Source organism: Ictalurus punctatus, chromosome 27 (assembly GCF_001660625.3).
Source record: "Ictalurus punctatus breed USDA103 chromosome 27, Coco_2.0, whole genome shotgun sequence".
Taxonomy (NCBI): domain Eukaryota; kingdom Metazoa; phylum Chordata; class Actinopteri; order Siluriformes; family Ictaluridae; genus Ictalurus; species Ictalurus punctatus.
In genome coordinates, this window is record NC_030442.2 from 5,202,501 (window position 1) to 5,230,000 (window position 27,500).

The following is a 27,500-nucleotide window of genomic DNA, read 5'->3' on the forward strand; positions in this document are numbered from 1 at the left end:
TGTGTCCTCCTGGATCTGTGTGTAATGGCAAGTGGCTCGGACCAAATTACGGAATCACGCAGTTTGACAACATTCTGTTCGCCGTTCTCACTGTCTTCCAGTGTATCACCATGGAGGGCTGGACAGATATGCTTTATTATGTAACCACACACACACACACACACACACACACAATAAATTAATCAATTATCAAATCGAAACTTTTACTGTGTACCAATTATGTGTGTGTGTTTCTGTAGAGTAACGATGCTTTAGGAAGCACCTGGAACTGGATGTACTACGTCCCGCTCATTATCATTGGCTCTTTCTTTATGCTGAACTTGGTGTTGGGTGTGCTGTCCGGGTAAGTGTGTGTGTGTGTGTGTGTGTGTGTGTGTGTGTGTGTGTAAGAGAATGTGTGTAAAGATATTGTAAAGATATAATTTGGATAGACCATTTGTGCATTTGTGAAGTTAGATCAGTCATAAAAATATAGTAACAAAATAACACAAAAACCCCAAAACCTGAGGACAAAAATCATAATTGTCACCACAGCAATACAAATATTTACATGTCTGTGTCTGTGTGTGTCTGTGTGTGTCTGTTGGGGGGGTCCACAGTGAGTTTGCTAAAGAGAGGGAACGAGTCGAGAACCGCAGTGAGTTTCTGAAGTTGCGGAGACAGCAGCAGATCGAGAGAGAACTGAATGGATATCTAGAGTGGATCTGCAAAGCAGGTATATATTTATATATACACACACACATACACACACACACATATACACACTAGGGATGTCACGATACCAAAAATCTAGTAATCGGTACCAATACCACCAAAAGTACACGATACTTGATACCAAAGTCGATACCACGGTGTGGTTTAAAAAAAATAATACAATTTAATAATTATTATATTGTAATATATAATAATTATAAAATAATAATTTTTTTAAAATTTTTTTTTTAAATAAAATGAAAAACTCCTGGAGGATATCCTCCTCTGGCTGATACTGGCAAAAAAAAAGAGAGAGAGGGATATTTTAGTTATAAAACGCTATCTGGCAATGTCTAATAACAAGTGCTAAACGCACGCACACACACTCACACACACTCACACACACACTCACACACACACACCTCCCTTATACTCTGAATGCAGGCATTAGTGTAAATTCACTGATGTGGGGGCAGGACAGAAAGAGTTATTAAAAGCATGAACAGGTGAATAATTATTAGTGACATGAGGCTACATTTATCTGACAGGACCCGGGCTGAATGGCGGTGCACGGTGTCCATTAGGAGGTCGTTTATAACATCGCAATGCGTTAGCGTCGTTAACGAATAACTGGCTATCGCTAACATTCCACGGAGCGTAACGTTAGCTGGTCTCACGGCCACAAAGCCAGCTGCCGCAAACAAACATAATACAGGACCGTCTTCCAGGTGCTTCGGCAAATTCCAGGTGTTTCCTCGCATTGTTTGAAATGAATGATCGCATCGGTTGCACACCGGAAACCAACGCAACCTTTCCTCTCAACAAGCTTTCCTTTCTCTGCTTCTCAACGAGTCGGGGCGGAGCCAAACTTGTCAGCATTTTCTGTAGTTTTTCCCCGTGTGCTTGTAGGCGTTCTTCTTCTTCACCACTTGTGGACCGACTAAAACACTTACGCGTATTTGCTGCTGTAGTTGCAACCTCGGTAACTTCATTAACAATGGTACCGACACTACTGCAGAAAAACAAGTACTGTCACCATTTAAGAATGTTGGTACCGATTTGATACCAAAGTATCAGTTCTCGTGACATCCCTAACACACACACACACACACACACATACATACACACACACATGAACATTATATATGCTATAAAAAACATGCTGCTGGTAACAGTAACTCTCTCTCACTCTCTCTCTCTGTGTCTCTCTCTTTCTCTATGTCTCTCTCTCTCTTTCGATGTCTCTCTCTCTCTCTCTCTCTCTCTCTCTCTCTCTCTCTCTGTGTCTCTCTCTTTCTCTATGTCTCTCTCTCTCTTTCGATGTCTCTCTCTCACTCTCTCTCTCTCTCTCTCTCTCTCTCTCTCTGTCTCTCTCTCTCTCTCTGTGTCTCTCTCTTTTTCTCTATGTCTCTCTCTTTCTCTCTCTTTCTCTCTCTGTCTATGTGTGTGTGTGTGTGTCTCTCTCTGTCTCTCTCTGCAGAGGAAGTGATTCTGGCTGAAGATGACACTACTGCAGACCGTATGAATTTTATAATGCATATTAAATAACCAAGTTTTTGTATCGGTTTATGTAAAACCTTTTATATAACATTGAGTGTGTGTGTGTGTGTGTGTGTGTGTGTGTGTGTGTGTTCGTGTGTGTTCAGGCTCTCGCCGTAGACCCACTATAAAAAAGAGTAAAACTGACCTGCTGAACCCAGAGGGTGGACAGGATCACATGGGGGATGCAGTGGGTGAGAAACACACACCTTACACTGATATTTAAAAAAAGGGATCTAAAGCACTGAGCGTGTAGCTCTACAGCGCCCTCTGCAGTTCTCACCTGGTATCAGTTACATTCTGCTGCACACAGGTTATCATAATAGAAGTGTGTGTGCAGTTGATTACAGTGTGTGTTAATGTTTGTGTGTGTGTGTAGGTTTGAAAGCTGACAGCTCCAGTTTTAGCAAGAAAGAGCGGCGTTTCCGTATCCTTGTGCGTAAGATGGTAAAAACTCAGGCGTTTTATTGGACCGTCCTCAGCCTTGTTGGTCTGAACACACTCTGCGTCGCCGTTGTCCACTACAACCAGACCGAACTGCTGTCCGACTTTCTGTGTAAGTGTGTGTGTGTGTGTGTGTACGCCTGGTCAGGATGTGATCAGCTCTGATAATTGAGTGTTACAGGTTGTGGTTTCTCCTGATTGTGATTGGTGACCTCTGACCCCAGTCTATGCAGAGTTTATATTTCTGGGCCTCTTCATGATGGAGATGTTGATAAAGATGTATGGATTGGGGACGAGGCCGTACTTCCACTCCTCCTTCAACTGTTTCGACTGTGCAGTACGTGTCCTCATATTCTACAGGGAGTATTCTGACCTACCTCTCTCTCTGTCTCTCTCTCTGTCTGTGTCTCTCTCTCTCTCTCTCTCTCTCTCTCTCTCTCTCTCTGTGTCTCTCTCTCTCCCTCTCTCTCTCTCTGTCTGTCTCTCTGCATGTGTCTCTCTCTCGCTCTGTGTGCTTCTGTATCCTTCTGAAATGCCAATGCCACACTGAGGTTCTTTGAGATGTTCTGTTGTCATGGAATTTGAATGAATGTGTGTGCGTGTGTGCACGTGTGTGTGCATGTTAGGTGATCGTCGGCAGTATATTTGAGGTGATCTGGGCAGTGATAAAACCTGGCACTTCATTTGGGATCAGTGTACTGCGAGCTCTGAGACTACTCCGGATCTTCAAAGTTACAAAGTGAGTGTTCGAGTGTCAGTTCCCTTCAGTGCAGTGTGTTTAGCGTAGCGCGTTTAGCGTAGCGTGTTTAGCGCAGCATGTTTCACTCTCACTGGGTCTTTGTGAAAAACTTAACAGCTCGTAGAGGAAATTACAGAGTTCCTCTCTTTAGCTGGACATTCTGACTAAATCTGTACTACTTTCTGCCTCTCTCTGCCTGTCTGTCTCTCTGCCTGTCTGTCTCCTCTGCCTGTCTGTCTTCTCCTCTGCTTGTCTGTCTCTCTGCCTGTCTGTCGCTCTCTCAGGTACTGGGCGTCTCTGCGTAATCTGGTAGTGTCTCTGTTGAATTCAATGAAGTCCATCATCAGCCTTCTTTTCCTCCTCTTCCTCTTCATCGTGGTGTTTGCTCTTCTGGGGATGCAGCTGTTTGGGGGACAGTCAGTACCACACACACAGACACACACACACACACACATACACACACACACACCCCGTCAGAGTGAGTAAGTCACAGGTAAATAGAGTGTAAAAACTCTCAAACATTTCCTTCTTTAAGTTCTGACAGACTTCGTGTGATTCCTGTCTGAGCTTCTCTGCTGATCTGCATCCATTTCTCAGAGAATTTTTGATATTGGCCTTTAGTGCAACAGCTGATCAGGGTCAGGGGTGTGGTCAGGGTGTGGTTTTAAACCTGGACAGGAACTGAGGATCAGGACCCGGAGGACTCATGACTAGACTGATTAAATAAGCAGAGGTGGGAGATTATAAACATTCAGATGTGGAATGGATCATCATGTTCATGATTTGTGCATATGCAGCTTGAAGAGGGAAGAAGAACCAGAGACAAACATCACTGATGTCCTCAGTGGAGGGAGGAAGCATGAGAACTCCAGTCTGTGACAGACAGTTTACTGGATTTTCACCAGATATTTTCCCAAGATTTAGTCACACTGTTATCCCACATAATGAATCCATATGAAGTTCTGTGTGTGTGTGTGTGTGTGTGTGTGTGTGTGTGTTTTTAAGGTTTAACTTTGACCAGGGAACTCCCCCTACAAACTTTGACACCTTTCCTGCAGCCATCATGACTGTGTTTCAGGTGAGGGAAGCGTGTGTGTGCGTATGTGTGTTATAAATTTCATAAAATGATGCAATCTGACATGGTGTGTGTGTGTGTGTGTGTGTGTGTGTGTGTGTGTGTTAGATCCTCACTGGTGAGGACTGGAATGTGGTGATGTATGATGGGATCCAGTCTCAGGGAGGCGTACACAAGGGAATGATCTCCTCTGTGTTCTTCATCGTACTCACGCTTTTTGGCAACTGTATCCTTCACATAGTCACACACAATGACCTCCACACACACACACACACATGCACGCACACATACATACACACACAGTGTTTTTGAAGGAGTAATACCTTAACTGGTATCAGACACACTGCTGAATGTGTTTTTGGCCATTGCTGTTGATAATCTGGCTAATGCTCAGGAACTCACCAAGGTGTGTGTGTGTGTGTGTGTGTGTGTGTGTGTGTGTGGTTTGCTGTCTTAAGGTGAGTATATGTGTGTGTTTGTATCAGGATGAGCAGGAAGAAGAGGAAGCCACCACACAGAAAATTGCTCTCCAGAAAGCTAAAGAGGTCGCTGAGGTCAGCCCACTCTCTGCTGCAAACCTCTCCATCGCTGCGTGAGTCTCTCTCTCTCTCTCTCTTACACACGCATACACACACAACCATCCCACTGTATGAAAATTCACAAGTGTAAGTTAAGAGACTTGCTCAATTGCATGACACCTCTGACATACAGGCCTTCATGAATATGTATAATTATGCAAATAAATCTTAATGAGCTTACATAATAATCGCTCAGCTGATTGTAGAGACATATTAATCCTGCTGTGTGTTATTGGGGTTTTTTTTTGTGTGTGTGGTCCATTTCCTCCCTTTCTTCCAGTTCTGCTCTAAACTCTTTCCCTTTTTCACTTCACTTCTCACTGTTCACTTGCTTAAGTCCCCTTGGCCATTGTAAAGGTCTTTATTGGTTTTAATAGAGTTCCTTAGGTGACCGTTAGATTAGTGTAAGATAAGGAGTCAAGTCTATAACATGTTGGGTGGATAACATGTTGGGTTCTGTGTTTCTCAGTAAGGAACAGCAGAAGAACTCAAAGCCTCCTAAGTCGGTGTGGGAGCAGCGCACCAGCGAGATTCGGCGCCAGAACCTGATGACCAGCAGAGAGGTGCTCTACAACGAACTGGATGCTGAAGACCACTGGAAGGTCAGAGAAACTATAATGATGATGATGAAGAGGAAGAAAAGAATGACATGGACAGGGAGGAAAGATCGAATGAGTCACAAATCAGACACATAAAGATTGGAGTGTTTAGCCTGGTCATGCTAGCAGGCGTTCTTGCACCTTAGTTCTAATGACAGAACTGTAGCGCACAAATAAACAGTCAAAAAGAACAGAAACAATAATGAGCAAGACCTCTCACCTGTTTAAGTATTAAAACATGTCTTATATTATTGTGGGAAGATGTGGTGAAGATGGAGCTCTCTAAAAACTATTAAATTGTCTGAGTTGTAAATGACTTTGGAAGGATTGTGGAGCTGAGGCTAAAGTCATAGGATGTAAAATTTTAAGATCAAAACTTGTACACATCACTGAACATGGGGAATGTGGATATTGTGGTGGATGTAGGTAACATCAGGATGTGGTGAATATAGAGAACAAATGAGATGAAGGTAGAGAAAATAGAGAAGGAAGGGGGGAATTTAGGGATAATGGAGAACATATGGAATGTGGGGAGTGTGAAGAATGTGGGGAATATAGAGAATGTGGGGAACATGTAGAACATAGAGAATGTGGGGAACATGGAGAACATAAAGAATGTGGGGAACATGGAGAACATAGAGGATGTGGGGAACATGGAGAACATAGAGGATGTGGGGAACATGGAGAACATAGAGGATGTGGGGAACATGGAGAACATAAAGAATGTGGGGAACATGGAGAACATAGAGGATGTGGGGAACATGGAGAACATAGAGGATGTGGGGAACATGGAGAACATAGAGGATGTGGGGAACATGGAGAACATAGAGGATGTGGGGAACATGGAGAACATAGAGGATGTGGGGAACATGGAGAACATAGAGAATGTGGGGAACATGGAGAACATAGAGGATGTGAGAACCATTGGGAACATAGAGGATGTGGGGACCATTGGGAACATAGAGAATGTGGGGACCACTGGGAACATAGGAAGTTGGAGAACATGGAGAATATTGTGGATGTGGGAAAGGTGGAGAATGTGGGGTGTGAAGGTTTTTCTCTTGTTCAGGCAGAAAGGGGGAAGGCAGAGGCTTGCGGGACCCCTCATACTGCAAATAACAGGGGCTCGATCCACTTATCCCAATTCCACACATCATTGTGAACACAGTTATGAATCATGTTTTGAAGTGCCTGATTAAACCGCCTGCCCGTCCGTCTGTTCATAATAAACACTGATTCGAATCAATTTAATCCCCAGCGATTCGTAAAGCTCGCATAGTGTCCGTGCCATAAACGATGTGCCCTGATCAGTCAGGATCTCTTTCGGAATCCCGACTCGGGAGATAATGTGGAAGAGTGCCTCTGCAGTATTCCATGCGAAGATATTGCGGCGAGGCACCACTTCCAGATATCGCATTGCGTAGTCCACTGGAAGTAACACAAAAAGCGATGCCCTCATGCAGATCAATCTAATGGCCCAACGAGGTCCATACACTGCCGCGAATGCTCGGCCAATAAAATGGGCCATGAGAAGTTCCAGTGTCTTAACCTGCCGTAAGTGCATCTCCATGGGATTATGGTGAACCACCTGGAATAACAATTCCCGATGGCTCCTCAGAACCAACAATTGAGTCGTTTCTTCCTGTGTATGAGTGGCCTGCGTCATGCAATTTAATTTATCCTTAATAATTGAGAAATCGGGGTGGGAGAGTGCAACAGTGAACTGAATCGGCTGAGCATCGATTACTCTCACTTGGTCAAAGGCGTGCCTAAGGGTCTCGTCGCGTGACTGCTCCAAGGGTAAATCCCAAAGAGGAATACCTGCCACGAGTGGAGGATCGTAGCTCCGCTTGCTCTCGATGTCTTCCTGATACGGAGCTGACGCCGATGGCACCGGCACCGCCTTCCCAGCTAAGTCTGCGCACATTCCACACCGTTTTTCACTACTATAGGTAGTCCGTACTGCAGTCTCCATGGCACAGGGACAGGGAAAGGATGGGAAGGAGGGGGAGAGATATGAGGACAAGCGAGACAGAGAGAGGAAGAAGGTAGAGGCTCGTCTGCCCTCATATCTCTCCTAACCACTCTGCCATTCCTTCTAGAAGTCGGGTGACAAACTGCTCCAGCACCACGAGGTCAATGACATCCTCTGCGCCGCGTCAGCACCATCACTGCTTAGCATGCTAATGGCATGAGTATGTTGATAATAAGTGATTTTGCTACTCCCAGCAGACAAATTTCTGTAACCGGCCAGACGTGAAGACACACTTAGATCGCCCCCTGGTGGTGAACCCTCAGGAGAACCGCAACAACAACACCAACAAACCCAGACCAAAAGAACCAGGACAGCGTGACCACTGCATGTCCCCTCCACCCAGTTACCAACCCCGCTCACGTCACAGGCACTGCCCACACACCCAGGAGGACAAGGACAGGAAGCATAGGAGACATCATCACAGTAACCATGGAGACAGGGAAGGGAGGATGGAACGGAGCTGCAGTCATCATTCAAAGAAGTAAGTGTGTGTGGAACAAACAAACAACGTACATGTAACATTTCCATGTATCACTCCTAGAGTTAGACCTCTTTCTCTATCTCTCTCTCTCTCTCTCTCTCTCTCTCTCAGTCAGTACAGTGAGAACCAGGATAACGTGAGGAACAACAGCATGCTGATCCTTCATGACCCAGAACACCGGCTCCATCATCCATACAACCCATATGACCCCTGCCATGACCCTGAGCTGACCAATAATGTGCTGAATTTGAGGGGGCGGAGCTTACCAGACAGCATCCTCATCCTCACTGACCCAATGAAGAGCCCCAGTAAAGAGTTTATAGCCATTGACATGCAGCCGCTGTACCCGTCACTCACAGGCCAGCTCCAGGGTGTGTGTGTGTGTGTGTGTGTGTGTGTGTGTGTGTGTGTGTGTGTGTCTGTGTAATAGACAGATTAACTTATCCCTGTGTGTGTGTGTGTGTGTGTGTGTGTGTGCGTGTGTGTGTGTTTGTGTATACAGTGAATAAGAACGCAAACACTGAAGCAACTAAAGATGGCGAGAAGAAAGAGGAGGATGATGATGGTGGAGGTGATGAAGATGGTCCCAAACCTATTCCTCCATTTAGCTCCTGCTTCATCATGTCTCCCACTAACCCGTGAGTGTGTGTGAGTGTGTGTGAGTGTGTGTGAGTGAGTGAGTGTGTGTGAGTGTACAAATACATGTCCTTTGATTTTTTTTAAAGAGTTATTACTGTCAGTAATATATATATATATATATATATATATATATATATAAAATATATATTGTGTGTGTGTGTGTGTGTGTGTGTGTGTGATTCCAGGTTCCGTAAATGCTGTCACTACATTATGACTTTGCGTTACTTTGAGATGTGTATTCTGTCTGTAATCGCTATGAGCAGCATTGCTCTCGCAGCAGAGGATCCCGTCTGGCCCGAATCACCTCAGAACAACGTGAGAGCACACACACACATACACACACACACACACACACAATTCCAAAAAAGTTGGAACGCTGTGTAAAATGTAAATAAAAACAGAAGGCAATGATTTGCAGTTCTCATAAACCCATATGTTATTCACAGTAGAAGATAGAAAACATATCAATTGTTGAAACTGAGGAAATGTTTAAACCATTTTAAGGAAAAAAAGAAAGTAATTTTGAATTTGATGGCCTCAACACGTCTCAAAAAAGTTGGAACAGGGGCTTGAATAGTAAGTATTACTAAACCGCTGGAGGTTAATTGGGAATTGGTCAGTAACGTGATTGGGTATAAAAAGGGCGGAGTCTCTCAGAGAGGCAGAGTCTTTCAGAAGTAAAGATGGGATGGAATCTGGATGGAAGCAGATGTTGCTCTAAAACCTGTGTGTACCTTTCAGTATTGATGGTGCCTTTCCAGATGTGCATGCTGTCCATTCTGTTCTGTCTTTAATTTTACACAGCATCCCAACCTTTTTGGAATTGGGGTTGTGTATATATATAAAATGGTAAATGGCGCACTTATATAGTGCTTTTATCCAAAGCGCTTTACACTGTGTCTCATTCACCCACACCAATGGTAGCAGAGCTGCCATGCAAGGCACTAACTTGCCATCAGGAGCAACTTGGGGTTCAGTGTCTTGCACAAGGACAGATCGGCATGTGGAGTCATGCGGGCCAGGAATCGAACCGCAAGCCCTACGATTAGTGGATAACCCGCTCTACCACCTGAGCCACAGCCACCCTATATACCAATAGTGTAAAGATATAGAAGTGTGTGTGATGAATATGTGTGTTCTTTTACAGGTCCTTCGTTACTTTGATTACATCTTCACTGGCGTCTTCACTTTTGAGATGCTGATTAAGGTACAATGTGTGTGTGTGTGTGCATGTGTTTGTGGGTGTATTTTCTCCTCTATGACTTGAATGGAGAGTGTGTTTATAATGTGTGTGTGTGTGTGTGTGTGTATGTGTAGATGGTGGTGCTGGGTATGGTTCTTCATGAAGGAGCTTATTTTCGTGATCTCTGGAATTTTCTGGACTTTATAGTGGTTAGTGGTGCTCTGGTGGCATTCGCCTTCTCGTAAGTATACACAACCATCTGCCCCTTTACCCCTTTTTGATCTTGAAAGCTGTGCTCTTTGTATGAAATGTGCAAAATTAATCAGTCAAGTCTATATATATATATATATATATATATATATATATATATATATATATATATATATATAGGAATACTGTGTGTGTGTGTGAGAGAGAGAGAGAGACTAATCTGAGTCTCTCATATTGATGTTTTTCCTCAGTGAATCTCCTCCGTTTTTGTCCTCTTGTTTCTGTCTCTTTTTGTCTTTCTCTTTTTTTTGTGTGTATATTTGTGTGTGTGTGTGTGTGTGTGTGTGTGTGTGTGTGTGTGTGTGTGTGTGTATCTGATCCTCTCCCCTGTCTCTGCTCTGGTACCTGAACAGGAGCCTGTCTGGGTAAAGTTATTCTTCTTACTGTTGCACGGCAACCATTCGGCTCATGTGATTTGGCTGCTTTCTCTTTCTTTCTCTTCTCCTCTCTCCATCATTCCTTCTTCATAGTCTCTGCCCTTCTCCCCTTCCTTCACCTGTGAGACATTAATTTTTTTCCCCAGACACAACGAACACATTACTGAACTGTGTACATGCACTCTCTCTCTCTCTCTCTCTCTCACACACACACACACACACACACACACACACACACACACACACACACACACACACCATTAGAGCTGAGTCAGGATGGAGGAAGTGATGGAGTATTGATCACTCGGCCCGTTGCCCGAGCTCCACACTGCCATCATGGCTGCTTGACTAAGTTTCTCTCTCACAGGATCACATTTTTGATTTAAATGTTCGTGTGGAATTGTTCTGTACAGGTTTTATTTAAATATTCTCTTCTGTAGCATGTTTTACTGAATGTAAGAAAAGCTGATGCACAACACAGCCACTGTTATCACTGCATCAGCTTTATTATCTCCCTCGATCAAACCATTCTCAAGTGAAAATGTAATATACTGAAAACGAACTGTTTATTGAGTACAATTAACACTGACTGTGTGTGTGTGTGTGTGAGATACAGCAGTGATGTTTAGGATGTTTCACTGCAGATTTTTAGAAAAACTCACCAACCAAAAATCTTCAGCAGCAAATCAGAAATGGGCTACAGTGAGGCTTCAGGAATATAGTTTATATTACTTTCCACTGACATAATTATTAATGCAGCTAATTAACGCTATGCTACACATAAATCCACCCCTAACCCCTAACCTCAGTAAGCAAAAGGAAATCTATGTGCACTTTTAGTTTTTAGTTTTTTTTTTTTTTTAAATAAAAGCTGCAGTTTTTGTAAAAAAAAAAACATTTTCCTCATAGGAATTAGACACCCCCCCCAAACACACGCACACACACCTGCACCCCCAAAACACAACACCATGTCAATTCTGTATTTAAATACAGTCCAATCTGATCTGCTCCGTGGCCACTTTTTCCGCTGATAGACAGGACAGTGGGGCACCAATACTTTGTGCACAGTAACAGATGGAGTACAGTGAGTAATTCTACACCTACAGAGTGATGAAATGGGAACTCGGTGTGGTGGATATAGTAACAGACTGGTGATGTATTGCAGTATATTCCATTTTCCTGCAGGAATCCACAGCTGCTGAAGCGACAAACTCGTGACTTGTGTTTTGTCATACAGGAATGTCTCGCTCCTCTTTGTCTCCTGGTTTGAGCTGTTCCGAGTTCTTCTGGGAACAAAATACAGTTTTACCTGAACACTCCCCCCACCCCACCCCACCCCACCCCACAGACATCATTAACACAGACCCCTCATCCCCAACACTCGCACAGTGACTAAAAGAAAGAGAAATGAGATGAGGGTTGGCTGGGCATTGCAGCAGGAAATGCCTGTTCATGATGAACTAACGGCACTATGCTAACGGAATGCACACATCAGCCAATGAATGACTTTCATTCATTTTATTATTTCTATTAATATTTTCTTAAAACTGTACATAAGATGTGAAACATGATGATGATAATCATGCACAGTGATAGAGCAGAGTCAGTGAGTGTGTCTGTATTTACTACAGAGAGAGTATGTGTGTGTGTGTGTGTGTGTGTGTGTGTGTGTGTGTGTGTGCGCGTGTGTGCATGTGTGATGCATCCTCCATCCTGTAGGGGAAGCAGTAAAGGCAAAGACATCAGCATCATTAAATCTCTGAGAGTGTTACGAGTCCTGCGACCTCTCAAGACCATCAAACGACTCCCTAAACTGAAGGTAAAACTTTTATACCTACATTACAGCAAATACGTCTGGGTTACGCATGTAACCCTGTTCCATGAGAAGGGAACGAGACGTTGCATTTAGCATAATAGTATGGGAGCACCCTTGCACGTGCGACCAGTATCTGAAGCTTGTGTAAAATCATGCCTCTATTTATAGGGCTGCCATGATCAGGTGACGTGGCAATTAAGTGCGTCGCACCTGTTTACCGCACCATCAGCCTTTATTATCTGAAGCGAAGACGCAATTCTCGGGCCTGCCCTGGTATGACAAAGCTACGCAACGTCTCGTTCCCTTCTCAGGGTACAGGGTTATATGCGTAACCCAGATGTTCCCTTTCAAAGGGAACTCCACGTTGCGTTTAGCATGACAGTATGGGAACGAGAATACCCACTCCGTTATACCGAGGGTATGGCCTGTTCAAAAAGACCCAAGCCCGAGGGTCACTGCAAGACACTCAAGCCCGGGGTGGAATGAATATCCAGGCTGTAATGACAAATGAATGTGTGTGGCGTAGACCACCCTGCAGCAGCACACACATCCTGTAAGGATACCTCTTTGGACAAAGCCTTCGAGGAGGCGACCGCCCTAGTGGAATGAGCTCTTATGTCCAGAGGTGTAGCGAGACCGCATGCCTCATAAGCAATAGAGATTGCTTCCACTATCCAATTAGAGATGTGCTGTTTTTACACAGCATCACCTCTACTGTCGCCACGAAAGCAGACCAGCAGCTGCTCTGACTTATACCACTGGCCAGAGCAGTGGATGTGAGTATAGAGAGCCCTTACTGGACACAGCAGGTGCATCCTCTCTTGTTCCGGTGTGAGGAACAGAGGAGGGCAGAAAGTCTGCAACACCACAGGGTGGGCAGCTGATGTAGGCACTTTAGGAATATAATCTGGCCTAGGATACAGAAGGCCTTGGCTAATCCAGGGGCAAAGTCAAGGGAGGAAGGGTCAAAAGAGAGAACTTGTAGATCTCTTACTCCCTTGAGAGATGTCAGGGCCAGCAGAAGAGATGCCTTTAGAAGCTTCTCAGAGGCTGACTCTAAGGGCTCAAATGGGGCCCCTGACAGACCTTCAGGGACCACAGAAAGGTCCCAGGAAGGTATGCGTGGCCTGCAGATGGGCCTCAGCCACCTGACGCCATGCATGAACCTTGAAGTTGGAGGATGTTGCCCCACAGAGGCTCCATCAACAGGGGCGTGGCTGGCCGAAATGGTGGCCACGTAAACCTTGATTGTAGAAGGAGCCCACCCCGCTGAGAAACGTCCTTGTAAGAACTGTGTTACTGTAGCTATTGCGCAGTTCACTGGGTCTACAGTGGATCCCTGCAGATGGGAATCTCCAAAGGAGTGCCATCTAGCAGGGATATTATCTCTGAGAGCCATATTTGAGCTGGTCAGTAAGGTGCTACTAGCAGCAGACATAGACTGTCTTGGTGAACTCTCGCTAGAACTTGTGGGAGCAGAGCGATTAGGGAAAGCGTACAGATGTGACCTAGGCCACACGTACACCATGGCGTCCAGCCCTAATTGTACGGGAGGAGTGAGGGCAAACTGCAGTGTGTTCTCTCCTCGGAGGCGAACACATGCAGTCCCGCTTGGCCAAACCTCCGCCTTGTGAATGGAGCCACCAATCCCTGGGCCACAGCCTCTGCCTCAACAGGATGTCTGCCCCCACATTCCAGTTGCCCAGAATGTACATTGCACTCACTGCCAAAACTTTCCCTCTGCCCAGAGAAGAATTAGTTGCGCCTGCCTTAACAGGTTGCGCGGACATAATCCTCCCTGGTGGTCAATATATGAGACCACGGCTGTGTTGTTTGTAAACACATGGGGACCTCTCAATTGAGGAAGAAGGAATTTCAGTGCTAGAAATATGGCCCACATTTCTAGGCAATTTATATGTCGCTCCAGATGAGGGCCACTCCAGAGACCGTGAGCTGGACAGCTGTCTAAGACCGCGCTCCAGTCCATGAGGGAGGTGTCTGTCATTACCACCTTGTGCTAAGGAGACACCCCTAGAGTGTGACCCAAGGCTAGTAACCGGGGACACTCAAATTCTAAGAGCACGTAGGCATCACCATGGGACACTGATTACTCTCAGAGGTTTCAGACGAAACCCCCAACTTCTCAGCCACCACTGAAACGGTCTCCTGCAATAGGCCCAATGGTATGACGTTGGCTGCCCATAAGCTCCAATAGTCTCCCATAGAGACTGGAGGGGATGCCAAGATCCAGCTTTATCTTGCTCAATGTTGATAGGATTGACCCTATGCATGTTGGGGATAGAAACACCCTCATCGTAGTAGAATTCTTATAACTCCTAGAAAAGTTGTCTGCTGCATTGGAGAAAGCATACTTTTCTGAGGTTCAACCTGAGCCCCAAACTCTTCATTTGGAAGAGGACAATATCTCAATGTTGAACCGCCAGTTTCCTGGATCGTGCTAGAAATAACCAGTCATCCAGGTAGTTTAGTACACGGATGCCCTGGAGTCACAATGGACCCAGAATGACATCCATGCAACTTGTGAAGGTGCGAGGGGATAAAGCTAGCGATATTTCTATGTGGAAATATGCACCTTTTAGATCTATCATCACAAACCAGTCCACAAACTGAATCTGTGGACCGATAAGTTTGGGCGTCAGCATCTTGAACCCGTATATCCGAAGAGTACAGTCCAGATGACGCCGATCTAAAATTGGCCGCATACTCCTCTATTTTTTGTGGACCAGGAAATAACGGCTGTAAAAACCTCCCTCTCTAAAGGAATGGGGTACATGTTCTATGGCCCCTTTGTCCAAGAGGGATTTTACTTCCTGTGCTAATGTCAGGTTCTGGTCTATGCTGACTACTGTGGGGAGCACACCTCTGAACCGGGGGGGGTCGAGCTCTAAACTGGACCCGGTAACCCTTTTCTACGGTAGACAGAACCCATGGTGACACATTTGGCAGTAGTTTCCATGCTGCCAGACGGTCTTTTCGTGACATTAACTATTCCACATTCTATTGGAGGGATAGCATCAGATTTTCGATGCCCTGTGCCAGCTCACTGACCAGAGAACACTGAAAACTTGGGACAGCCTTGGCTAGGGGAGCCCCTGCAGTAGCACTGGGGGCTACCTGCCCCAAAACCTCATGTCCCCTGATACGTCCCTCCACGGCCCCTCAGGACCGGTCTTCTTTGTCTGCTTGGCCTTTATGACCATTCTCAGATCAGGCCTAGTAGCAGGCCGCAACTGTGGCCGCCCAGTTATCCTGGCTGTCCGCGGGGTTTGGCGGGCTGCCATATTCGCCTTCTGTGTCTCCCTCGCACTAGTGCTGGCCTAGGCTCCACTCGTGAACACAACTCGACACAACAGGGAAGGAACTGGCTGAATGCCGCCATATGTCGAGCTCACTCAGCAGGTCTGTTGGTAGGCCTGCAACACTGTCATTGTCTGCAGTGACCCACAAGCAAGACCACTACTGCATAGGCCTTTCCCACCAATGCCATGGTGGCCTTACATGGTGGCTTGGATGGCAAAACCGGCCCCGTAAATTACCTGCTGTCGATGGAGAGAGGTAGCTCGCAAGCGCCTCCTCCACCTTCAGCATAGCTAAATAGCCATGCCGGTCATTCCCCACAATGGCTGAATAATCAAACATCGTTGGGTTATAAATACAGCTTATGCATGGTTTTCCCCCAGAAGCCTGATATTTTGTCTTTCACTGCTGGAAGACAGGGGAGTTTTCTGAAGTGTGAGGGATTTACTTTCACTGGGGAGAAAAAAGCTCATCCAGCCTTAGTAATCACTTCAAGCAGCTCTTCATATGCTGCTCTCAGTTTTTAGTACACCATTCTGGCTCCTCGGAGTCAGAGAGCAATTTTTTTTTTTTTTTGTGTGTGTGTGTTTTTTTCTCTCCTTTTTTGGCTTTCCATAGCGGAAGGAGGAGTCGCGACGCGAACTCCAAAATCCAGCGGAGAGCCGGATCCGGAAGACAGAGCAAAAGATAGAGCAGCGCTCATCTCCGGCTCCTCTTCCGGATCCATAAAAGATCCCCCGCACCTGAGCTGGCTAGCTGCCTCGGCAGCAGCCGGCCCAGATCCGCGAGGCTCTGAAACCCAACTCGCTCCGGCTTCTGAGAAGAGAGCGAGTCACGAGTCGAGCTGCCTGATGTAGGCATTGCAATGCATTACATCGCATGCTCTATCCTAGACACTTCACACAGAAAGTATGTACTACTCCCCGTGATGAAATGGGAGCAAGCCGAAACACACTTCCTGAATTCTCTCACTCATATTTTTCTCTCTCGCTCATTCTTTTTTTTCTTCTCTTTTTTTTTTTTAAAAGTTCTGAGATTTTGAGAAAAGATAGAGAGGAAATGAAACGTCTTTTGTTTCTTTACACAAACAACCCACATGCAACATGCAGTCTGCTAAAGATAAAAGGCTCGGTTCACAGGTGCCATATTTATATCACGCGATACGCTTAATTGCCACGTCACCCGATCATGGCAGGCCTATAAATAGAGGCATGATTTTACACAAGTTTCAGATATCGGTCGCGCGCACAAGGGCGCTCCCGTGCTGTTATGCTAAACGCAACGTTGAGTGCCCTTTGAAAGGGAACATACACACCTGAGATATGGGTTAATTTTACACACCTGAGATACGGGTTAACTTAACTATTAGTTTACTATTTGTCTCGCTGTAATAGTACTTTGTAATACCCCTGTATCTCTCTCTCTCCCTCTCTCTGCAGGCTGTGTTTGATTGTGTGGTGAATTCTCTGAAGAACGTTCTGAACATCCTCATCGTCTATATGCTGTTCATGTTCATCTTTGCTGTTGTGGCTGTGCAGCTGTTTAAAGGGAGATTTTTCTGCTGCACAGACGAGTCCAAAGAATTTGAGCGAGACTGCCGGTAAGATCCGACACCTCGAAACACCTACAGCTGACTTTACAAATGATGGCTGAAAGACAAAACAAACATCACACACGATTCACAACACACACAATTCACAACACACAAAAAGAACCTATGGAGACTTTGAGAACTTCTCACACTGAAGATAGCACAGGAGTGCAGGGGAACCTGGCTGTGTGTCCTCATCATCTAACACTTAGATAAGACTTGTGGTCTCATCCATAAAATCTGTCTCCTGTAAAATGTGTGTGTGTGTGTGTTAGGGGTGAGTATCTGGTGTATGAACGTGAGAGTGAGGTAAAAGCTCAGAAGCGAGAGTGGAAGAAGTACGACTTTCACTATGACAACGTGCTGTGGGCCCTGCTCACACTCTTCACTGTGTCCACGGGAGAGGGCTGGCCAGAGTGAGTACACACACACACACACACACACACACTCACTCTCTCTGTCTCTGTCTCTGTCTCTCTCTCACACACACACACACACACACACTCATTCTCTCTCTCACACACACAGGGCTCATAATTACATTGTATTAATTCCTGGAATAGATTAATTACCCAGCATGCTCTGTTCTCACTGTGGCTCAGTTACTGACAAAAACAATTTGAAGGAACGATAAACTCTGTCTGTCTCTCTCCCCCTGTCTCTCCCCCATCTCTCTCTCTCCCCCTGTCTCTCCCCCATCTCTCTCTCTCTCTCCCTTTCTCTCCCCCATCTCTCTCTTACCCTGTCTCTCCCCATCTCTCTCTCTCTTACCCTGTCTCTCCCCGTCTCTCTCTCTCTTACCCTGTCTCTCCCCATCTCTCTCTCTCTCCCTGTCTGTCCTCGTCTCTCTCTCTCTCACTCTCCCTGTCTCTCCCGTCTCTCTCTCTCTCTATCACTCTCTCTCTCTCCCTGTCTCTCCCCATCTCTCTCTCTCTCTCTCTCTCTCCCCGTCTCGCTCTCTCCCTCCCTCCCTGTCTGTTTCTCTCTCTCCCTCCCTGTCTGTCTGTCTGTCTCTCTCTCTCCGTCTCGCTCTCTCCGCATCTCTCCCCGTCTCTCTCTCTCTCTCTGTCTCTCTCTTTCTCCCTGCTGTAGGGTGCTGAAGCACTCTGTGGACTCCACCTTTGAGAATCAGGGTCCCAGTCCAGGTTACAGGATGGAGATGTCCATATTCTACGTCGTCTACTTTGTTGTGTTTCCGTTCTTTTTTGTGAACATCTTCGTCGCTCTCATCATCATCACCTTTCAGGAGCAAGGGGACAAGATGATGGAGGACTACAGCCTGGAGAAGAATGAGGTGTGTGTGTGTGTGTGTGTGTGTGTGTGTGTGTCTGTGTGTGTGTGTGTGGTTATAAGTGATGTGCATTAGAAATAAAGAAATGACACTTTGCTACAATGTAAAGTAGTGAGTGTACAGCTTGTTTAACAGTGTAAATTTGCTGTTCCCTCAAAATAACTCAACACACAGCCATTAATGTCTAAACCGCTGGCAACAAAAGTGAGTACACCCCTAAGTGAAAATGTCCAAATTGTTCCCAATTAGCCATTTTCCCTCCCTGGTGTCATGTGACTTGTTAGTGTTACAGGGTCTCAGGTGTGACTGGGGAGCAGGTGTGTTAAATTTGGTGTCATCACTCTCACACTCCCTCATACTGGTCACTGGAAGTTCAACATGGCACCTCATGGCAAAGAACTCTCTGAGGATCTGAAAAAAAGAATTGTTGCTCTACATAAAGATGGCCTAGGCTATAAGAAGATTGCCAAGACCCTGACACTGAGCTGCAGCACGGTGGCCAAGACCATACAGCGGTTTAACAGGACAGGTTCCACTCAGAACAGGCCTCGCCGTGGTCGACCAAAGAAGTTGAGTGCACGTGCACAGCGTCATATCCAGAGGTTGTGTTTGGGAAATAGACGTATGAGTGCTGCCAGCATTGCTGCAGAGGTTGAAGGGGTGGGGGGTCAGCCTGTCAGTGCTCAGACCATAAACCGCACACTGCAACAAATTGGTCTGCATGGCTGTCGTCCCAGAAGGAAGCCTCTTCTAAAGATGATGCACAAGAAAGCCCGCAAACAGTTTGCTGAAGACAAGCAGACTAAGGACATGGATTACTGGAACCATGTCCTGGGGTCTGATTGTCTTCAGCAAATACTCACTTTTGTGAGATACTGTATATATCTGTGAGTGTGACAGAGAGACAAAGAGTGTTTATAGATACTGTTATTGCATGCACACTGTGTGTGTGTGTGTGTGTGTGTGTGTGTGTGTGTGTGTGTGTGTGTGTGTGTGTGTGTGTGTGTGCGTGTTCCAGAGAGCGTGTATTGACTTTGCGATTAATGCGAAGCCGCTAACACGTCACATGCCAGAGAACAAGCTGAGTTTCCAGTACCGAATGTGGCAGTTTGTGGTGTCACCGCCGTTTGAGTACAGCATCATGAGCCTGATTGCCCTCAACACCATCGTCCTCATGATGAAGGTACACGCACACACACTCACACACATTCTCAGTCTATCACTAGCTAGTTTAGCAAAGAGCAAGTTAACGTTAAGCAGTTAAGCATAACCGATAACTAGTATTAACATCTCTCTCTTTTGTGTGTGTGTGTGCGTGTCTGTGTGTGTGTGTGTGTGTTCAGTATCATGGAGCTTCAGATATGTATGAGAAAGTTTTGAAAAACCTGAACATCGTTTTCACCATCCTCTTCTTCATGGAGTGCATCCTGAAAATGATTGCCTTCGGGGTTCGGGTGAGACTCTCACACTCACTCTCTCACACACACACACACACACACACGCACACACGCACACACGCACACACACACTCTCTCTCTCTCTCTCTCTCCCTCGATCGACAGACTGAACGTATCACTTTAAGACCTGAGAGGTTTATAAAGCAATCCTGAAATATATTTCCTGTCTGACTGTTACCATGGTGGCAATGGTGGGCGTGGCTTCGGTATTGATCTCTGCTCTTCTCGGCTCCCTGCAGAATTATTTCCGAGATGCATGGAACATTTTCGACTTCGTGTCCATATTAGGCAGCATCACAGACATCTTAGTGACTGAGCTGTTGGTGAGTGTGCGTGTGTACGTACGTTTGCGTGAGTATATGTGTGTGTGTGTGTATGTGTGTGTGTGTGAGTGAGTTTGTGAGTGTGATTGTGAGTGAGTAAGTGTCTGTGAGTGTGACTGTGTGTGTTATTGAGAGTGTGTGTGATTGAGAGTGTGTGTGAGTGAGAGTGTCTGAGTGTGTGATTGTGAGTGTGTGTGTGTGAGCGAGCGAGCGTGTGTGAATGTGTGTGTAGTTGGTTCAGTCCACTGGAAGAGCCAATCAGTGATGAGTTATCTGTGTGATGTAATGACTCTTCTTCCTGTTCTCTTTACATGCTTTCTTTAATCTCCCGTTCTGTGGGCGTGTCTCCGATAAAACCATCCAATCTGAAACACGCAAACTATAAATGCACTGTGACCGTCTGCCCCGCCCCTCCATGATGTCATCACCGTGTGATCATACCAAACCAATCGGTGTTCTTCTCACTGTTAAACACTCCCCCATCTCTCCATTAGAATCCGGTTGGTTTGTAATTTTCTCTTAATGCATCCATTACCCTCCCCCTACTTCCTGTTCCTGAGCATGTGCTTCCTGTATGATGACCTCTGGAGTCTGGAGTGACAGGAAATGATGTCACAGGCACAGGTGTCATCATGTCACTGCCTGAATGCCATGCACTTTAGAAAAAGTTGCATGATGGCTATCTGTCTGTCTCTCTATCTGCCTCTCTATATCTCTCTGACTTTCTCTGTCTGCCTCTTTCTGTCTCACTGTCTGTCTCTCTTTCTACCTTTCTCTGTCTGTCTCTGCTGTAGTTTTTTGTCCTGTCTGAAGGGGGTGTGAGTGAAATGTCTCTAAGAAGGACAGTGCTGCTCAGTAACTGCATGTCCCTGTGTTCTATATTACACTTTATATACGTGAACGCTGAGCTGTTGAGCAGCACAGTCCCACAACCTGTGTGTGTGTGTGTGTGTGTGTGTGTCCCACTGATCAGTGCATTTGGTCCTCTGTGCTTTAACATGATTGGATGATGACACCTTTGGTTTCTGTTTTTCATATTCTGGTCATTTTAGTTTTAATCTTTTCATTTGTTATGATGTTAATATTAATCTCTCTTTCTGTCTCACTCTCTCACTCTGTCTCTCTCTCTCTCTATCTCACTCTCTGTCTCACTCTCTCACTCTGTTTCTCTGTCTGTCTCTCTCTTTCTGTCTCACTCTCTCTCTCTCATTCTCACTCTCTCTTTCTGTCTCTCTTTGTCTCACTATCTCTTTCAGTCTCACTCACTCTCTGTCTCACGCTCTCTTTCTGTCTCACTCTGTCTCACTGTCTCTCTTTCTCACTATGAATTTTTTTACATCTCTTTCTCTCCAGAATAACATCATCAATGTGAGGTTCCTTCGTCTGTTTCGTGCTGCTCGTCTCATTAAGTTGTTGCGACAGGGAGAGACAATTCGAATCCTCCTCTGGACCTTTGTCCAGTCCTTCAAGGTATATATACACACACACACACACACAAATACAGGACATACAGACAGAAGGGTAGCAGACGTATCTGCGGTGAAGCGCCTCAGTGTAGGACAAACTGTGGCAGGAGAAAGAGTGCCTGTACAACTCCTTTAACCATTCAGACCAGGGTCAAAAAGTTCCCTCCCTTTTCATTTAGTGGGTGTCGCCTCACCCAGGGGTGCAAACAACTATAGCACTCTGTTTGTTTTGCTCTCATTGTTTCCTAACATGGGTGACGTGTGTTTTTATGTCAGATTGAGTTTGGTACTAAGTGTATCAGAATACTAAACAAGAACATCCTTTAACAGGTGATGTCATCTTCGCTGTGAATGTTATCACACTTTTTGCAATGTTATTAGAAGAATTTTGCCATTTACACAGCTGTACATAGTATGTATGTACTCATGCAATATACAGTTGGAAAGCTAAGAATCTTGTGATTTGATTGATATAAACCGTTTAAAGATACATTTGCAACAGCAGCTACAATCATTGTCTCTGTCAGACCACCAATACACAAACAAAGAAACAACAAATGGAGGCAACTCACACTTGAAGCCTCATAGTAGTCCACTGATCCACAACATCCTGACAAAAACAGTCTTGTTACACTGGCACTTGTTACAAGGTCCAATTATGTGAAAATATTATGTAAAAACTGCTGCTGCGTCGTTTCAAATGATCTCAGAAGACGACGTTGTTCTCCTTATCTCCTCAGCACACAACTGAACACACCTAATCAGCAGATCTCAAAATGGCCACTGGGTTGTGACCTATCGAATGACACCTCATTTGAACCAATAGGAGCTTCCATGTCCTGTCTATAGGCTTCAAAATCCGTTAAGAGTCTGTGCTGAAGAGAAACTACTTCTCCCATTCCTACGTGAATTGCATGAGCTGAGTAATGCCGGCTGTGGAGATGACATGTAGATCGTGTAGACACTGAACTGCTGAAAAGAATGATATCTTGCTTCATGGGTGCGTTTCAACAATTCAATTTAAAAGTCCCTGCGTAAAACTCTGTAACCAATGGCACAAGAGAGCGTAAAAGTGCACAAAGGCTTCAATTATGAAAATATATATAAATATACATTTTGTAGATTGCTGGATATGTGAAATGATAATTATAAAAAAAAAAAAAATCAAGTGTAGCAGCCTTTTTATCCTATGTTATGTTTACATGGTTACCAAGGGCCCTTTGGAGTCTCCAAAAGGTTTCGGTGGAAAAAAAAAACAAACAAAAAAAAACGCACAGACATACCCTTAGAAAAACGTGTAAATTAGAAATTTTATTTGGTATTGTTATCAAATTTGAACTTGGACTAGGAAAGGTTTCATGCTGTGGTCCAGTTGTGTTTTCCAGCTCATCATTCCCAGCTGTAGGCATCTGTATACAAAAAAAAAATCAGCATGATTTTTTTTTGCTTCTATTCTGTTCAAACTTCTATTACTCAATACCAGTAGCATCATCACTTACAGTAAAGAGACCAAAACTGTGCATGTACTCCAAATGGTTCAAGAACACCTTTAATTTCACTCTGGGAACGCCTTAGACAGACGGTTTTGGCTAATTTTACTGAAACTTCATAGTTAAAGAAAATCAATGTCACTATGCATGAGACATTACGTTAGGATGTTTTAGGAGGTAATTCAGGAGCTGAGGGTCAAACATCAATGTACAGTGATAGTGCTAGCTGTTGCATGATAGGTGAGACCTGGCTGCTGGGAGGGAATTGGCAGGTGACCAGACTGGGGGGGGGGGTACCTGTGACAAGGAATGAACGGTAATGGTGGGGTGAAAGAAATGGATGATATTTGCTCAGTCGAGTCAGTGATGATTAGACAATGCTGAAGATGCTGAATATCCTCAATGTTCACGCTATCTGAGCAGTATAGCTGAGTTCAGCTTATACAAAGACGAGCTTGTATGGATACTGACTGAAAAATAAATCAGCAGACCAACTGTAGTCAGTGTGTGTGTGGTGTGTGTGTGTGTGTTTATAATCTCTGTCTCTGTGTTCAGGCTCTGCCGTATGTCTGCCTGCTTATTGCCATCCTCTTCTTCATTTATGCCATCATTGGCATGCAGGTGAGACATTCTCTCTCTTTCGCTCTGTCTCGCTCTATCTTTCTCTCTCTTTCACTCTGTCTCTCTCTCCTTCGCTCTGTCTCTCTCTCCTTCACTCTGTCTCTCTCTCCTTCGCTCTGTCTCTCTCTCCTTCGCTCTGTCTCTCTCTCCTTCGCTCTGTCTCTCTCTCCTTCGCTCTGTCTCTCTCTCCTTCGCTCTGTCTCTCTCCTTCGCTCTGTCTCTCTCTTTCGCTCTGTCTCTCCTTCGCTCTGTCTCTCTCTTTCGCTCTGTCTCTCTCTCGCTCTGTCTCTCTCTCTCTCTCGCTCTGTCTCTCTCTCTCTCTCTCGCTCTGTCTCTCTCTCTCTCTCTCTCGGTCTCTCTCTCTCTCTCTTGCTCTGTCTCTCTCTCTCTCTCTTTCTCTCTCTCTCTCTCTCTCTCTGACACACACACACAAAACACAGTTTAATATTATCAGTGTTATAAACAGTGCATGTATGAATTTTCTCTCTGTGTGTGTGTGTGTGTGTGTGTGTGTGTGTGTGTGTGTGTGTGTGTGTGTGTGTTTTGTGTGGGTGTAGCTCTTTGGTAATTTAGCATTAGATGAAGAAGGAGAAAGTGCCATAAATGAACACAACAACTTCAGAACTTTCTTCATGGCGCTAATGCTGTTGTTCAGGTACACTCATCCCTCTCTTCCTATTATCTTTATCTTGGTCTAGTTTTTTTTCTCTCCATCCCTCTGTTTGTTTAGTTCATCTCTCTTTCACAGCATCTATTGATCTCTATTTTTCTCTGCATTTATGGATTTGTTTACTTGGGTGATCCTAAGGGCTTTGTCTCAGAGAGCTTAAGGCCCTCAGTAGGGTCTCCCTTGGTGAACAGTTCTGACAGGAGGGGTCAGACGAAGTGCGCTCCTACACAACCCCATACATATATTTGTTGGAATGTTATTTCTGTGCAAGCCATGGATTGTCAATAACAAACAAAGGCCAAAGGTCAATGATTGATTTTATGATTGTATCGTCAGACTTGAGGGCTTATGTTTTGGACATTTGGGTGAAGAGAGGAATAGAGCTGTCACCACTTGGTGATGAGTTGGATTCATCCCAAAGGACACCCAGGAGTGTCTTCTGGGTTGCTTGGGAGCATGTGGCAGTAGCTTTAGAAAGAGATGATTTTAGCTCAGCTTTGTGGACCAGAAGAGAGGACATTGATCCTGAATGGGCTGTATATCAAGTCCTTAATACTCTAGGCAGCTGCAGGAAGCTGTGTCTGAATGGTTGTCATTGCCTCTCAGGTTGGTACGACTAGGATGCATTGGTGGACACTAGTAGTATGGGAAGCAATTAAGTTCAGTTCTGAGACTATGTGCTATGCTGCAAGAAATGAGAGGGGGATGGATACTGAGTGAGATGTTGTTCATGAGTGATGGGTGAGGAGCTAGACAATCCATGACAGCTACAGAGTCGACTCCAAATTGAAAAGAGTCATTTGAGGTGTTTTTTACAAAGACTCCCGCTAGTGGTGCATTAGACATATCCCACTAGATGGAGACACCAGGGCAGACCCACTGGGGAGATTCTATCACACAGTCAGCTTAGGAACATCTGGGGATCCTATAGGAGGGGCTGGAACCTGTTACCAGGGACAGAAAAGATCTGGGTTGACCTTCTCCACCTGTTGCCATGACCTTTACCATGAAAAAGGTAAGGAAAGTGAAAAGATGATTAAATGAAATTCCCACAGACTGTGAGTCTGTGTGTGTGTGTGTGTGTGTGTGTGTGTGTGTGTGTGTGTGTGTGTGTGTGTGTTTTAGGAGTGCTACAGGCGAGGCGTGGCATGAGATTATGTTGTCATGTTTGGGTGGGATGCCATGTGACCCTGCTTCCGGAAACCAGACGGACGAGTGTGGAAGCAATGTCGCCTACGCGTACTTCGTCTCCTTCATCTTCCTCTGTTCATTCCTGGTGATTGTTTTTTTTTTTTTGTAACCACCTCTCTATCTTTCTGTTCATTCATTTATTCCTCTCAGACAGTGGGCACATCCTTGGAGCCTGGTTAAAAGTTGAGGATGAAATAGAAACGGGTAAAGAGAGCAGATATAGCCTTCTGGGTCTGCTTTGGCTCCTGTAAGTGATATTTTACAGCTTTAAATGGTTACTCTCTCCACCCAGTGAGGAACATTCTCCAAGGCTAGCTTCATAGCTTGGAATCAGGATGAGTTGAGCTTCTATTAAATGCAGGTAGGAGATTACCTGGTTAGAAGTTACACACCAATCTTTCCCAGCTCTCTATGCCAGACCTCATGTGTCAGAGCCTCCTGATTCCAGTAGCATTTAAAGGCATTGACTCAGTGGCATACTGTGCTCCACGAGACCCCTGCTTCAGTATTTCTAAACTACTTTTCTCTCTTGGATCAGGGAGTAAAGGTCTCGCACCAGTCCAGGAACTCCACCTATGTTTGTCCTTCTGTTTAAACGCTCCTCAGTATTCTGTAGCTCATTAAGTGCACTCACTTTGCCTCTTTATATGTAATTTAGACTTGGCCCTCATGCTCGCTTGTTTGTGTTGTTTATGTGTGTGTGTGTGTGTGTGTGTGTGTGTGTGTGTGGTATTAATGTGTGTGTTGGATATGTTATAGATGCTGAATCTGTTTGTCGCGGTAATCATGGATAATTTTGAGTATTTGACTCGTGACTCATCAATTCTTGGCCCTCATCATCTGGATGAATACGTCAGAATCTGGGCGGAATATGACCCAGCAGCATGGTGAGACCAACACACTCCAACACTTTTACACATCCAGCACCTCAGAGTAAAAAACAAACAAAACTCTATACCTTTTATTGGATTTCCTCAGGATTTTCATGCCAGTGAAGCTGATTTGTGAACAGGATGCACACACACCCCTATGTTTTGTGATACACTATACACCCATACTACAAACACTACAAACTGTAGTGAAAGAATGAACACAGCTGGATTTAACAGCTGTGATGAGAGTAATAAAGAGCAGATAGGCAGAGAGAAAAAGTATGAGAGTAGAAAAGTTGAAACTTCAGATGGAGGAACGGAGGCACACAGAGGCACTGTACACATGTCAGAGTGACGGATGTGAAGGACACTGAGTACATGGTGATGTCAGAATTTATCATAATAATAAGAATATGATGTTCCCTGGTGGAGTTTCAGGTCTGCATGGCTTCAGTTTTGCCCTCCTCCTACTGCATACTCACTGCATTACACACTGCATACACACCCATGCAAAATACACTTCCTGTATTTTGGCACGTTAAATTGCTCCATGTGATGCTGTATGCAGGTGAACTGAAGTCATTGCTGAAATGACCGTCATCTCTCTCTCTCTCCAGCATCTCTGAAGGACAGTGTCTGTTTTTCAATGTTAAACAACCGGTTGATGCTCTTAGAGTGTGTGTGTGTGTGTGTGTGTGTGTGTGTGTGTGTGTGTGTGTGTGTGTGTGTGTGTGGTGGTCAT

General features: G+C 45.1%; 1 protein-coding gene across 7 annotated transcripts in view; it reads left to right on the top strand.

Annotated features, from left to right (window-relative positions):
• cacna1ab (calcium channel, voltage-dependent, P/Q type, alpha 1A subunit, b) overlaps window positions 1–27,500 on the top strand; it is a 52,107-nt gene that overhangs the window by 8,332 nt on the left and 16,275 nt on the right. For 6 of the 7 annotated variants that reach the window (XM_053676681.1, XM_047151568.2, XM_053676684.1 and 3 more), the window contains exons 5-36: window positions 1–140; window positions 240–343; window positions 600–715; window positions 2,174–2,212; window positions 2,340–2,426; window positions 2,612–2,788; window positions 2,901–3,013; window positions 3,303–3,415; window positions 3,700–3,831; window positions 4,421–4,493; window positions 4,599–4,716; window positions 4,829–4,896; window positions 4,976–5,082; window positions 5,538–5,670; window positions 7,897–8,183; window positions 8,295–8,554; window positions 8,686–8,821; window positions 9,008–9,137; window positions 9,970–10,029; window positions 10,140–10,246; window positions 12,372–12,471; window positions 17,226–17,386; window positions 17,653–17,793; window positions 18,470–18,671; window positions 19,687–19,851; window positions 20,012–20,122; window positions 20,365–20,448; window positions 21,802–21,918; window positions 23,960–24,025; window positions 24,583–24,680; window positions 25,821–25,971; window positions 26,646–26,773. The exon at window positions 1–140 is cut by the window's left edge and continues 48 nt beyond it. In XM_053676681.1, coding sequence (XP_053532656.1) covers window positions 1–140; window positions 240–343; window positions 600–715; window positions 2,174–2,212; window positions 2,340–2,426; window positions 2,612–2,788; window positions 2,901–3,013; window positions 3,303–3,415; window positions 3,700–3,831; window positions 4,421–4,493; window positions 4,599–4,716; window positions 4,829–4,896; window positions 4,976–5,082; window positions 5,538–5,670; window positions 7,897–8,183; window positions 8,295–8,554; window positions 8,686–8,821; window positions 9,008–9,137; window positions 9,970–10,029; window positions 10,140–10,246; window positions 12,372–12,471; window positions 17,226–17,386; window positions 17,653–17,793; window positions 18,470–18,671; window positions 19,687–19,851; window positions 20,012–20,122; window positions 20,365–20,448; window positions 21,802–21,918; window positions 23,960–24,025; window positions 24,583–24,680; window positions 25,821–25,971; window positions 26,646–26,773 — 4,024 coding nt within the window. The remainder of the gene's footprint in view (window positions 141–239; window positions 344–599; window positions 716–2,173; window positions 2,213–2,339; window positions 2,427–2,611; window positions 2,789–2,900; window positions 3,014–3,302; window positions 3,416–3,699; window positions 3,832–4,420; window positions 4,494–4,598; window positions 4,717–4,828; window positions 4,897–4,975; window positions 5,083–5,537; window positions 5,671–7,896; window positions 8,184–8,294; window positions 8,555–8,685; window positions 8,822–9,007; window positions 9,138–9,969; window positions 10,030–10,139; window positions 10,247–12,371; window positions 12,472–17,225; window positions 17,387–17,652; window positions 17,794–18,469; window positions 18,672–19,686; window positions 19,852–20,011; window positions 20,123–20,364; window positions 20,449–21,801; window positions 21,919–23,959; window positions 24,026–24,582; window positions 24,681–25,820; window positions 25,972–26,645; window positions 26,774–27,500) is intronic. The other variant, XM_053676683.1, reaches the window with a different exon arrangement.